The following is a 12,890-nucleotide window of genomic DNA, read 5'->3' on the forward strand; positions in this document are numbered from 1 at the left end:
TTTTCAGCGAGACTGAGATGAGGACGCGCGGGTGCGGGAATGAGAACGTCACATACAAATGAGAGAAAATCTTGGAATAAGAATTATTGCCAGGCAGTGGTGGCTCATGCCTTTAATGCCAGCACTAGGGAGGCAGAAACAGGCGAATCTCTTGGGAGTTCCAGGCCAGCCTGATCTACAGAGTGAGTTCCATGACAGCGAGGGTTACACAGAGAAACCCTCTCAAAAGCCAAAAAGTAGAATTTTTCATGCAAAAGAGCAACAGGCCAAGCACATCTCAATGCAATGGCTAGCACCTAGGGAGTCCCTCCTCGGGTCTGGTGGCCCAGCTGAGGCTGCTGATGATTCTAGCCACCACTCTGGGGGATTTTTAACCACAGAGAAATGCTCACATCCACTGGTCTCACTTTGAGAGCCAACTCCAATGAGTTTTAGCCCAACTCAGCAAGGGTGTTTAGTTCGTGACTTCTCGCGGCCACCTTTCTTTTGTATTCTGGCCGCCCCTCCCCCTCCAGGCAGCCCACACAAGGGTTCGGAGGTTTGTAGCCTATAAATAGTGTGAAATCACAGAGCCTTGGAATTTTAGCTAGAAGGAAGCAGAAGCGTTCCACTTGCCCAATCCTTCTCTCTATTGATGAAGAAACAGGTGTAGCGAGATTAGATGACCTGCCCAAGTCACGCAGCAGGCTCCTGCCCCAAGTTTGCACCCCACACCTTAGAGAGACAGTGACAGGCAGGCCTGACTTCACACGGTTCCCTCGGGGAGGTGGCCCCGCGGATGACCCGCTGGATGGAAACTGTTCCCGAAGCTGGGGTCGGGCCGCTAGCAAGCCAGTCCCCAGCTCAGCTCCCCGCTCGGTCGCGCCCCCGCCGACCCGCACAGCCCGTACAGCCCGCACTCCCCGCCCCTCCCGGGCGTCGACCTGTCACCCAGCCGCCCCCACGTGCACCGGGATGGCAGGATCAAAGTCTAGGGAGGCCGGGCCGGCGCCGCAGAACCGCAGCCCGGAATCCGCAGCGCGGGAAGCGGGAACCGCTCGCTGCGCCCCAGGGCTCGGCGCCGCCGCCCTGCCGCCTGCGCTCCGCTGCACGCGGCCCGCGCCCACCCTCCCCCGCACCGCCCGTCGCTGCACCCGGCCGCGGCCCCCGGCCCACGCCCGGCTCCCCAGTGCACAAGCCCCGCCCGCAGCTCCCGAGGCCTCGCCCCGCCCCCTCCCTCCCCTCCGCCACGCCAGCCAATAGAGGCCGCGGAGAGGCGGGACGGCGCGGCTGTCGTGAGGCCGCCCCGGCCAATGAGGGAGCGAGCCGGGCCGGGGGGCGGGGCACCGGGGCCTTGTCACGCTCGGGTCCGTGTGAAAACGGGGGTTCCGAGTGCAAAGCAAAGTTTTTTTGTAAACCGTCTGCAAAGGCGGGGGGGTTAAGACGGCGGCCGCTGCCGGGTCGAGCGCATTCGCCGCGGACGCCGTCTCCCGAGCGCCTCGGACCGATGCTCAGTCGCCCCTCGGCACGCAGTCGCCCTCCCGCGCCCGCGCCCTCCGCCTCGCCGGTCCTGGTCCCGCCGAGCGCCGGCGCTTGAGTCGCTGCGCGGCCGGCGGTTTCCCGACAGCGCCGCTCCCGCCCGCTTCAGCGCCGCGCCTCAGGCCGCCGCCGCCGCCGCCGCCGCCGCCGCCGCCGCCGCCATGGGCTGCTGGGGCCGCAACCGCGGCCGGCTGCTGTGCATGCTGCTGCTGACCTTCATGTTCATGGTGCTGGAGGTGGTGGTGAGCCGGGTGACCGCGTCGCTCGCCATGCTGTCCGACTCCTTCCACATGCTGTCGGACGTGCTGGCGCTCGTGGTGGCGCTGGTGGCCGAGCGCTTCGCCCGCAGGACCCACGCCACGCAGAAGAACACGTTCGGCTGGATCCGCGCCGAGGTGATGGGCGCGCTGGTGAACGCCATCTTCCTGACGGGACTGTGCTTCGCCATCCTGCTGGAGGCCGTCGAGCGCTTCATCGAGCCGCACGAGATGCAGCAGCCGCTCGTGGTGCTGGGCGTCGGCGTGGCGGGGCTGCTGGTCAACGTGCTGGGGCTCTGCCTGTTCCACCACCACAGCGGCGAGGGCCAGGGCGCGGGCCACGGCCACTCTCACGGCCACGGCCACGGCCACCTCGCCAAGGGCGCGCGCAAGGCGGGCCGCGCAGGGGGCGAGGCGAGCGCGCCTCCGGGACGGGCGCCGGACCAGGAGGAGACCAACACGCTGGTGGCCAACACCAGCAATTCCAACGGGCTCAAGGCGGACCCGGCAGGTGAGCGAGCGCCGCCGGGGTCGGGGATGGGCGCCCCCTGGCGCCGGAGCTGGGTGCCACGCCCCGCGCCCGGGTGCGCGGCGGTGGTTCCGTGCCCACTGAACAAGTTTGATAATGATGGGTGGAGGGTGTGTGGGCCCTGGTGAAAGGCGGCCTTTGTGAGCCGCGGCTTGTGCTTCCCCGAACTGACCACCTAATCCGGGAAAATCACAGGTTAGGGACCTGCCAGGGCACGTTGCACGTTCGGCGCTTAGGGTTTGGTGGAATGGTGCTAGACCCGACGGGGATGTAGTTCCCTCGTGGTTTTGATGAACATTCTTCATCTCGAGTCCATGTGCTGCTGGTGGAAATTTGAAAGGTAGAGTGTTGGAAAGAAACGAGAAAGAACCAAGCCAGCATCGCCCCAAGCTGGATGATAATATTTTGGTTACCGCTTTTCATGCCGTTTCAACTTTCAATCCCACTGAGAGGCAGGGTAATTTCTCCAGTGTACGGTGGAGTCCCGGTGGTGCATGGGAAAGGTTTTCTCTCCTTCCGAACAAAGTGAAACTACTCAGGTGTGCTGTCGGACTTGAACTTTTGTTTTGTTTTTCCGAGTTAGGGTTTCTCTGTGTAGCAGCTCTGGCTGTCCTGGAACTCCCTTTGAGACCAAGTTGGCCTGGAGCTCACAAGAGATCCTCCTGCCTCTGCCTCCCAAGTGTTGGGATTAAAGCTGTGAGCCACCACCCAGCCCTGAGTCAATCTTTTAGGTAATTTAGTGATTATTGAGTTCCAGCCTCATTGGTAGCTACAGGTTGTGTTTTTTGTTTGCTTGGGTTTTTTTTCTGAGACAGGATTTCTCTGTGTAACAGCTCTGGCTGTCCTGGAACTGCCTTTGTAGACCAAGCTGGCCTCGAACTCAGGGAGATCATCCTGCCTCTGCCTCCCAAGTGTTGGGATTAAAGCTGTGAGCCACCGCTACCTGACAGTATCCCCAGGTTGTTGATTTGTCAGTTTGTAAACCCCCTCTACCAAGACACTATATAGAACATAAATGATAAACGCTAAAGTCTAAAGCCACCTTTATTAAGCAGTCTGCCTAGTGCTGCTGGCTGCCCAGAGTTCCCCATCAGATCGTTTGTTAGAGGACTTACCTTCAGCTGTACTGAACTGAAAGCCCTAAATTTTGTTTCTCTTTTGTATGTGTCAGAAAAGTGAAGCACAATGTTTCCAGGACACCAACCAGTAGTCTGGGGCAGGGGCGAGGGTGGGAAGGAAATGAAGAAACAATGCCCTAATGACACAGTCTGGTCCTCCCCTATGGTTGTGGCCTGGCAGTACCCAGAGGTCCCCTCATTATGCATTGTTCCCAGCATACTTTTATTGTGCTTTTTGAGAAAAAGTTTCAACTTCTTCACCCCTAGGCAAGATGTTTATCTGAACAGTTTAAATGTGTTTAATTAAAAGTGTATTGTTTGTTGTAGAACCAGAAAAACCCAGAAGCGAGGATCCGGTGGATGTACAAGTAAATGGGAACCTTATCCCAGAGCCTGAAGACGCTCTGGAGTCGGAAGACAACAAAGCGGCGCAGCTGAACATGCGAGGGGTGTTTCTGCACGTCCTCGGTGACGCCTTGGGCTCCGTGATTGTCGTCGTGAACGCCTCGCTCTTTTACTTTCTGTGGAAGGGTTGTTCTGAAAACAGCTTCTGTATAAACCCATGCTTCCGTGACCCCTGCAAGTCGTCCATGGAGATGATCAACGGCACGCAGACCCCCATCCTAGAGGCCGGCCCATGCTGGGTGCTCTACTTAGACCCAACTCTGTGCGTTATCATGGTTTGTATACTTCTTTATACAACTTACCCGCTGCTCAAGGAATCTGCTCTCATCCTTCTACAAACTGTTCCCAAGCAAATTGATATTCGGCATCTGGTGAAGGAGCTGCGAGCCGTGGACGGCGTGGAGGAAGTCCATGAGTTACACGTCTGGCAGCTGGCCGGGAGCAGAATCATCGCCACCGCTCACATAAAGTGTGAGGACCCAGCTTCGTACATGCAGGTGGCCAAGACCATTAAAGACGTTTTTCACAACCATGGAATTCACGCTACTACCATCCAGCCTGAGTTTGCTAGCGTGGGGTCTAAAGTAGTCCCGTGTGAACTTGCCTGCAGAACTCAGTGCGCTCTGAAGCAATGCTGTGGGACCCGGCCACAAACCCAGTCTGTAAAGGATGCAGAAAAGGCCCCAACAGTTAGCATTTCCTGTTTAGAACTCAGTGAAAACCTAGAGAAGAAGCCCAGGAGGACTAAAGCTGAAGGCAGCCTTCCTGCTGTGGTGATAGAGATTAAAAACGTGCCAAAAAAGCAGCCCGAATCATCTTTGTGAGTCTTGAAAAGGATGTGATATTTGACTTTCCTTTTAAACTGCAAGAGAAAATAGACTCCATTGAAATACTAAGTTTGCCAAGTAGTGTAATTGAAGTCCTTGTCTGGTCGCAGAGTTTAATTCTATTTTTGTAAGAACATAATGGAACTGCGTAGTAGAATGTTCTCCATTACGGCCTAGTGACTACTAGTGCACGGTGCGGCGATGCTGCAGCACGTTCGAAAGCCAGTTTAACACTATGTTACATTGTTGTTTAAAGTAAGTATAAACCGTATATGACATAATGACATATGATTCCCAGATTTCCCATGGTAAGAATTAGGGGGATAAATAAAATTGTTACTGGAATTTCTCTGCTTTTCTTTCCCCCATTGTTATACAATGTTAGGATTGTGATGGCGAGACCTTTCAGGCCATGCAGTTTGTCTCCGCTGATGTTTAGGGGTAGCTACTTGCCCTTTGAGATCATAAACATAGCATAATGGCAGCGTGTTTTCTGAGTGACTCATGATTATTAGCAGGAAATAAGAGTACTTACTATTTTGTATTCTCTACTGCTGAGTGATAATCTAGTAAACAGATAATTCACAAAATGAATTAGAGTTTACACATAGTGGAGCAAGCGAGCAGGGGAGGAAGAAAACCAGGTAGGCTATTTATGTTAATATGGAGATTACATATTAATCAGGTGGTTTTAGTCTTACCAAAGCTGCTCCACACGTGTGTGCCAGCGTGGCTTTCTTTCAGAGACCGACTGGTATTAGAAGTGTTCGCCTAAGTTTCAAAATGCATGAATATTTTTGAGACCGAAGACTTGGTTTTTGTCAACTGCAGCTGTTAATCGCAAATTGTGTCTTAAAAACCTTTCCTAGTGACCGGTTAGACGCATTTGACCTCTTTCAGGCATAGCAAGCGCAGTCTGCTTCTGCCAAGAGCCATGACTTGAAAGGAAGAAATCGGACGGTTCCTGCAGTTTGGACATTGTAGAACACAGGTTACTAAGAAAGCCTCCGGTCTCTGAGCCACCTGTCTCGACATGCTTGGTTTTCCACCGGCGCTGCTGTAAGACGCTGTCCTTTGCACCAGGAAGTCACTCACGGCTGCACTTTGCCACAGATTTCAAATCCACGCACACATCTGAAGATACTTAAGTTATATTTTCCTTGATAGAGAAAGGTTAATGCTTTGTGAAGAGAATGTAGATTTTTTTTTTTTTGTCTTCGAGAGAGTGACTATTAATATTAGTTGTGATAGCTCTATTTTTCTAGGGACAGAGTACTCTGACTACTTCAATAACTTTTATAGCTGACTACTTTTGGGAAAGTTAAACTTTTGGGATTTGAAATATGAATTCATTGCTTAATAATCTGAAAATGGAAGTGTTAGCGTATGACAGTTACTTTTGAAGGGATGGTCTTTCCCTGAGTGTAAAGAGCCTGTTGCTGGCAACGGGCCTGCTTACAACAGCTGCATTTTCTGCTGAGAAATTTCATTTTAGGATCGTAGTTTGTAAGTTCACATTTGCCGTTCTGGGCCAATCAGCAGTCTGCATAATGCTTCATTAGTATGTGATCCAACCCCTTGACAGGTGGTTACTTTGAATTTTGCAAAAATCTGCTTTTTTTCTTTTCTTTTAAACATGAACTGGAGCGATCTATGGGTGAGGACGAGAGAACTGGAGGTAGTTGTCTGGAGCACACTCCTGACTGGCACCGCACAGGTTTGAGCGGTGTCCGCCGTGACACACCAAGGGAACTGGTGAAAGCGTGTGACATCCAGCCAGTGTCCTTCAGAAACACTCTGGGTGGGTTCGTGTCGAAGGTGCCCCAGGAATTGGAACAAGAGCTATGCTGATCTGTTTTTCAGAAGTGCTTTTAGGTTGAGTGGCTTCTGTGTAAAAAGTACCACAGGCTTTTTTTTTTCTTGAAAAGTGTTTATCATAGCAAAACATGGGCACCCACTCACCTTGGAGTTTTAGAGAATTATTTATTTCTTTACAGTGCACTTTCTAACCCATTTTTATCTATATTAGCATTATCTTTAAGAAAAAAAGACATGTTTTTATATTTAAGTGTTACAGGACTTGAGTGTCTTTTCCAAAATAGCTTCCTTTCGCTGCTCTCCTGGTCCTGTGTTTGGGCAAGGCCAGGGTGGACCTGTCTGTCATCTGGAGCTGAGTGAGAAGGTGCTGCATGCTCCCCAATTGCACTCACCCAGGAATCCTTCCAAGCCACGTGCGCCTTGGAAGAACGGATTTCATTTTCCATGGTCAGCTTTTAACTTGTAGAAGTAATTCTTTTCTGGGTGGTATCTACATTGTAGAAGTACGTGCTAGAACATGAAAAACAGTCCTCAAACATTTTACTGTATTTTCACATTCAAAAGAGAAGCAAGATGCCGAATGGCTTTAACCTAAGATGTGTAATGTGAACAGGAAGGGTTTGGAAAGTCACAGGAAGCTCTGTGTGTGTGTGTGTTGTCAGCATTCTGTTTTGAGTTTCGGAAAGTTCTGAGGGAAAGGACGAAACCTAATGTGAAGTATTTGGTATGTAAACTGGTTTTGAATATTTTTGCTGTTTTACAAGCAGATACCATTTGAACAATAAATGTCATTAAGCTGCTGTCTTAAGGTAGTCATACACAGATATGGAGTGTGATTTTACAATAGAAAATATTTTAATACTACCTTTCAGTTAAGAAATAAAACAGTGTTAAGAGGTCTTGGGGAGGTGGAAGGCTTTTGTTGTCTCTGTGATGGGAACTGTCCTATGCTTCACGGACTGGGAAATGCGACTGTAATCTCACTATTTTGATACAGCACTGCATATATACATGTGTGTATGTGTATATGGTCATGCTATTTTGTCTTACTAACAAGCTCTGGAATATTTAGCAGTCATTTTCACTGGCACAAGAGCCTTTTGTATATTAATCAATTTAAACTTTTAAACCAAAAATATTAAGGTTCAGTGTCTGGCAAAAAGATGCTGAGGTGAATGTGACATAGAATTAATATGTGGTTATATAAAAAGACACAGACCGCCGTGATAGGGGTCTGCCTTGAAACAGCACAATGGAGTGTCAGATTCTTTGGTGTTCTCGTGTTGGGTGTGTCTGCTGCCACCTGTCCTCTGGGCCAACAGTGCGGTTGATGTGGCTCTCAGCGTGTTGAGCGCCAGTGCAGACAGAACAAGTGCAGGACATTTTCCCTAATCTCTGTGTGTTTATGACTGTGTGTTATTTCCAAAGCTGTTCCTACCTCACCATGAGGCTTTATGGATTGTTATGTATTATAAATGTTCTATATGAGACAAGACTACTGTGTTTCTTCTCATTTATTAAAAGTTAAGTAGAAAAATAAACTAATTTTAATATCTACTTTGTTTTATGCTGTGGTGGGTAAAGGAGAAATGGGCTATAGCACAGATTTTACCAGCACAGTTGGGGCAGTAGTGTGGAAAACAAATGACCAAAGCTTGTTACAGGAACAGAAAGGGTTCATCACTCACTGCTGGGCCGGTAAGGCTGTGAAAATGGTTTTAAGCGCAAGCTTGTAGGATATCACTTCACAGTTAGCCTGCTGCTCTGGGTAATTTACAGTCTTTAGTTTTAAAGTTACAAATGAGAATACTTTATACGACACCTAAAACTCGTGCAAAAGGCACCTCAGTGAGTTCACTTCAGTGCAGTACAGATAATTGGAGGGAAAGCTTCAAGAACTTGCGTCTGGGAGACAATGGTTTACAAGTCGATGGACAAGAAATGCACGAGGGGACAGCTAAGTACAGAAGGTATTCCAAAAAAGGTGGATATGATCAGAGAAGATGGTTTAAGGTGGAACAGGATTGAAGGCAGCAGATGACAGATTAGGATACAGAGCGGCGTTGAGAGAGAGAGGTGGTGACGGGTGATGTCATACCGGCGAGTTTGTTCTTAAGATTAGTTTTTTATGTTTGTTGAGTTAGTTAGCATGTTTGTGTACCATGTGTGCCTGGTGCCCTTGGGTCAAAAGGTCATTGGATTCTCTGGAACTGGGATTACAGGTGGTCAGATGTGTGGGTTCTGGGATTTGAACCTGGGCCCTCTGAAAGAGTAGCAAGTGTGCTTAACTGCTGAGCCATCTCTTAAGACCCCCTATTTTTAATTTAAAAAAAAAAATGGTGTGTGTCTGTGTGAGTGTATGCCACACATGGCCTGTGGAGGCCAGAAGAGGGGGTCAAAGCCCATAAAGCTGGAGTAGGAACCAAACTCAGGTTGTTCAGAAGTGCGGGCGATGCTTTCAGCCACTAAGGCGTCCCTCCAGCCTCCCAAACTTAATTTTTAAATGGATAAAGTCAAAAGAGGACTGTGTTTGATGCGGAAAGGAAGCCGGGTGAAGCCAGTTTCACCAACGCCCACACCCACCTGTGCCTCAGGTGGCTCCACACTGCGCACACACTAACACCCTAGAACCTCAGAACCTCAGAACGTATAGCTCAGTCGATGCTGTCTTAGAATTGCTGCTGGCCAACTTCCCATCTAGTCCTGTCCGGGAGAAATTGCCGTCTGAGGCAGCCAGGATATTCCAAAAGCTCCCACCTTCCCCCAGCCAACCCTGTGGGCATGCGACACACAGCTGAACACAAGTGTCATTTTCGAAATGGGTGAGCACGTGGAAGAAAGCAATTTTAACAGCAGGTGTTTCTGTACCTCCAGGATCAGTACCCGTTTCTGCTGCCTTCGGTCCACCGTTTATGACACGGGCATTTGCTTAAGAACCTGTTTCTAGACTGCAAGCTGAGGTCAGGCCAGTTTACCTTATCTTTATTTCCTTGGGATATTTCCAAGGACTAGGACCGCTGTAGGTATTGACAGGTGTTTGAATGACGCTTTCAGGATGGCGGGCAGGCTAGGAAAGATTCTTGGATAGTTAACAGATGCACTGAGCACTTGGTACTTGTCAAGTATATACCAGTTCTTGCAGAGCGGCCATATTCCACTCTTCGTGCTTCTCTGAAAACGTTAAAAAAAACAAAAGAAAACAAAAACCCTCACCCACTGATGGAGCCAGACCTAGCCAGAGGCTGGACAGGAGGCAGCTTTCTTCCCATCCCCTACCTAAAAGTTCAAAATGAAGAGTTCTTTGTGGTTCAGTCCAACGAGGTTAACAGCAAAGTCGACTGAGTCACACCAAGAAAGCACGGCCACCAAAAAAACGGGGGAAAGTGTTTTTAAATCACTTGATATTTATTTTGAAAGTCCAAGTAATCACTGGCTTTAAAACAGCACCTTCTGCTCTGAATTACACTTTATCAAGTTGTGGCTTAGTGTCAGATTTTTTTTAATTTGATTTATGTGGGAGAAAGGAATAACATGTTTTTGTTTTGTTTTGTAGTTTTTTTGGATTAAGAGTCTTGGTTTTACTCCAGCCTCGTGGATTAAAACTGGCAGTGCTTTCACTCAACGAGTGGCCCCGTACTGCTCCACATGGTGCTTCAGCTGGAACGAGGGACACTGTGGCTTATGTAGCCTGGGGGTGATGTTGAACCCAGGGTACTTGGGTGAGGAGCAGAGGTAGCAGGTGCATGCAGACAAGGAGACACAGAACACCTTTTAACAAATGAGTAAGCAGATCGTTTGTGCTCCTGTGATCCATCCTGGATGTTAGTAGTCTAAACTTTTGGGGTTCCCTCCCTCCTCCTGCCCACTGACAGGACACTTCCTCTGCTGACATCCCCTAAGGAGGTGACATTGTACTTGGGAAGACACAGAGGTCTGGCCCACTGTATCTCTTCTGATCTCTCCTTGCACAAACTTCTATTTCACCAAGAAATAGTGCTCACATATCTGGACAGTCAAACTGAAGGTCTCAACTGGATTTCTGGGTTTATAATCCTGATAAAGGGTCGCCACAGGTTCATGTAGCCAAAAGCTGTTCAAAAAAAAAGATCTGAGAGAGAAAGCAGGTGTGGCTGGCTGTGTTGTGGAGACCCTGGCTAGCTCCTTTCAAGCAGAGAGTAAAAGTGGGGTTCCAGCAATGTAAAAGGAGTTCAAACCTCAGCATCTTTTTTTTTTTTTTTTTTTGGTTTTTCAAGACAGGGTTTCTCTGTGGTTTTGGAGTCTGTCCTGGAACTAGCTCTTGTAGACCAGGCTGCCTCGAACTCACAGAGATCCACCTGCCTCTGCCTCCCGAGTGCTGGGATTAAAGGCGTGCGCCACCACCGCCCGGCCTCAGCATCTTTTAAGATACAGAATTGAATAGTCTTAAAACATATGACTGGCAAACTGGCAAAATTTCTTCTCTAATGGCAGAAATGCCAAGGACAATATTAGGCTAAATATACTAGAATTTTTCATAGCGTGGAACAAAGGTAACTTGGAGATACCTGTTCTGGGCTCTTGTGTTGGGCTTTAGGTTTCTCTGGGGTGATGTGATGAGACAATACTTATTAATCTTGAATCTATACCCTATCAGCAGTTAGTGAGCTAGAAAATAAGGCCCATCATGGTAAACGGAATATGGTTCCCTAAAGGAGTGCTTGTCTGCATCCCGAGGCCCTGTGGGCTCTGTCTGTCCAGATCCTCTGCAGCTGTCAGCATGGGGCCAATTGAGAGAGCAAAGATCGGGGTAGAGCTGATATGGACCCAACGTCATCATAAGGCTCCTGAAAGAAGAGGGAGAGGGCCAGTCACAGCTAGAGATGGATGGCTGAGAGGCCACGGCAGGAGCTTAAGTGAGTAGGTGTTTATGGCCACCTTGAAGAAGAAGGAAGGGGGCATGAGTCAAAGAAACATAAACACAAAAGGCTTCAGCAGGTGGAAAAGGCAAAGGACAGAACCACTGGACACTGGCAGGCTCAGCCTCCTTCCGTTTCCTCACTGGACACTGGCAGGCTCAGCCTCCTTCCGTTTCCTCACTGGACACTGTGGCAGGCTCAGCCTCCTTCCGTTTCCTCACTGGACACTGTGGCAGGCTCGCTCTCCTTCTGTTTCCTCACTGGACACTGTGGCAGGCTCAGCCTCCTTCTGTTTCCTCACTGGACACTGTGGCAGGCTCGCTCTCCTTCCGTTTCCTCACTGGACACTGGCAGGCTTGGCCTCCTTCTGTTTCCTCACTGGCCCCTGTGGCAGGCTCGCTCTCCTTCCGTTTCCTCACCAGAAGGGATACGGTTCAGTTTGCACCTTCAAGATCAGACCTTTGAACTTGTGGCTCTGGAGTGGGAAAATGGTTAAATTTTCCTTCCTTCCTTCCTTCCTTCCTTCCTTCCTTCCTTCCTTCCTTCCTTCCTTCCTTCTTCCTCCCTCCCTCCCTCCCTCCCTCCCTCCCTCCCTCCCTCCCTCCCTCCCTTCCTTCTCCCTCCCTCCCTCCCTCCCTCCCTCCCTCCCTCCCTCCCTCCCTCCCTCCCTTCCTTCCTTCTTTCCTTCCTGCGTCTCTCCCCTTCCCCTCCCCCCGTTTCTTTCTTGCTAAGCTGATGTTGAGCAAACTCTAGCTGAGGATGACTTTTGTTCTTTGGATTCTCCCACCTCCACCTCTGGTGCTGGGATTTTGAACATGCACCACCATGCCTGGTGTATGCAGTGCTGGGGTTTGAGTTCCAGACTCCTGCATGCTCAGCAAGGTACCAACTAAGCTACATTTTGAGCCCTAAGTCTTCTTCTTTTAAGACACTAAAGTTATGGCAGCAATAAGAAAAGTAGAAGAGAGAAGCACATAGACACTACAGTGTGCATACTCACTTTTGTGTTCACAAAGACTCTCACTGGAGTTGAAGTACGGCCTGACGCGTAGACAGGATTTTATCAGAAAGGGCTGGATGCACTGAGTGGTGACAGAACTTGCGTTACACTTCTATTGGATCTGGACTCTGAGGAGGACGAGCCTGGGGCTGCTGTGCAATATGAAGAGACAGCTTTCTTTAACTCTAGGTGTGGTTTTTCTCAAGTCACTGAGCTTATGGGGAAGTAAGAGGTCGGGTGAAAGTCCAGACTAACTCCTGTTACAATAAGAGCCCACCTGGAGTCACCACCCAAACCTCTCCCAGCCTCCTCGTCCCCTGCCCTAAGCGACCGTTCTTCTGTGTTGTATTTCCACTTTCCTCCTCCCTTGTTGTGGGATGTTAGCCAAAGCTGTGTTACATTCTTTTTTTGTTTTGGGTTTTTTGGTTTTTTGGTTCTTTGAGACAGGGTTTTTTTTTTTTTTTTTTTTTGTAGCTTTGGAGCCTGTCCTGGAACTCCCTCTGTAGACCAGGCTGGCCTTGAA

At 49.6% G+C, this 12,890-nt stretch overlaps 1 protein-coding gene across 2 annotated transcripts; it reads left to right on the forward strand.

Annotated features, from left to right (window-relative positions):
* The first annotated feature begins 1,378 nt into the window (after positions 1 to 1,378).
* Slc30a1 (solute carrier family 30 member 1) lies at positions 1,379 to 7,967 on the forward strand. Of its 2 annotated transcripts, XR_009057156.1 has the most exons (3): positions 1,379 to 2,286; positions 3,750 to 4,909; positions 5,555 to 7,967. XR_009057156.1 is itself a non-coding variant. In XM_057770529.1 (2 exons), the coding sequence occupies exons 1-2, from the start codon at positions 1,680 to 1,682 to the stop codon at positions 4,649 to 4,651; spliced, it is 1,509 nt and encodes a 502-aa protein (XP_057626512.1). In that variant the 5' UTR covers positions 1,379 to 1,679; the 3' UTR covers positions 4,652 to 7,967. The 2 variants fall into 2 exon arrangements, 1 of the variants encoding a protein (XP_057626512.1); XM_057770529.1 differs by having other exon boundaries at positions 3,750 to 7,967.
* The last annotated feature ends 4,923 nt before the right edge of the window (positions 7,968 to 12,890 follow it).

Source organism: Chionomys nivalis, chromosome 5, assembly GCF_950005125.1.
Source record: "Chionomys nivalis chromosome 5, mChiNiv1.1, whole genome shotgun sequence".
NCBI lineage: Eukaryota > Metazoa > Chordata > Mammalia > Rodentia > Cricetidae > Chionomys > Chionomys nivalis.

Bases quoted from the DNA above. Each gene is read 5' to 3' on its own strand.
- Slc30a1 (XM_057770529.1), top strand. From the start codon at position 1,680: ATGGGCTGCTGGGGCCGCAACCGCGGCCGGCTGCTGTGCATGCTGCTG. The intron at 2,287-3,749 runs GTGAGCGAGCGC...TGTTTGTTGTAG, and splicing joins GCTCAAGGCGGACCCGGCAG to AACCAGAAAAACCCAGAAGC.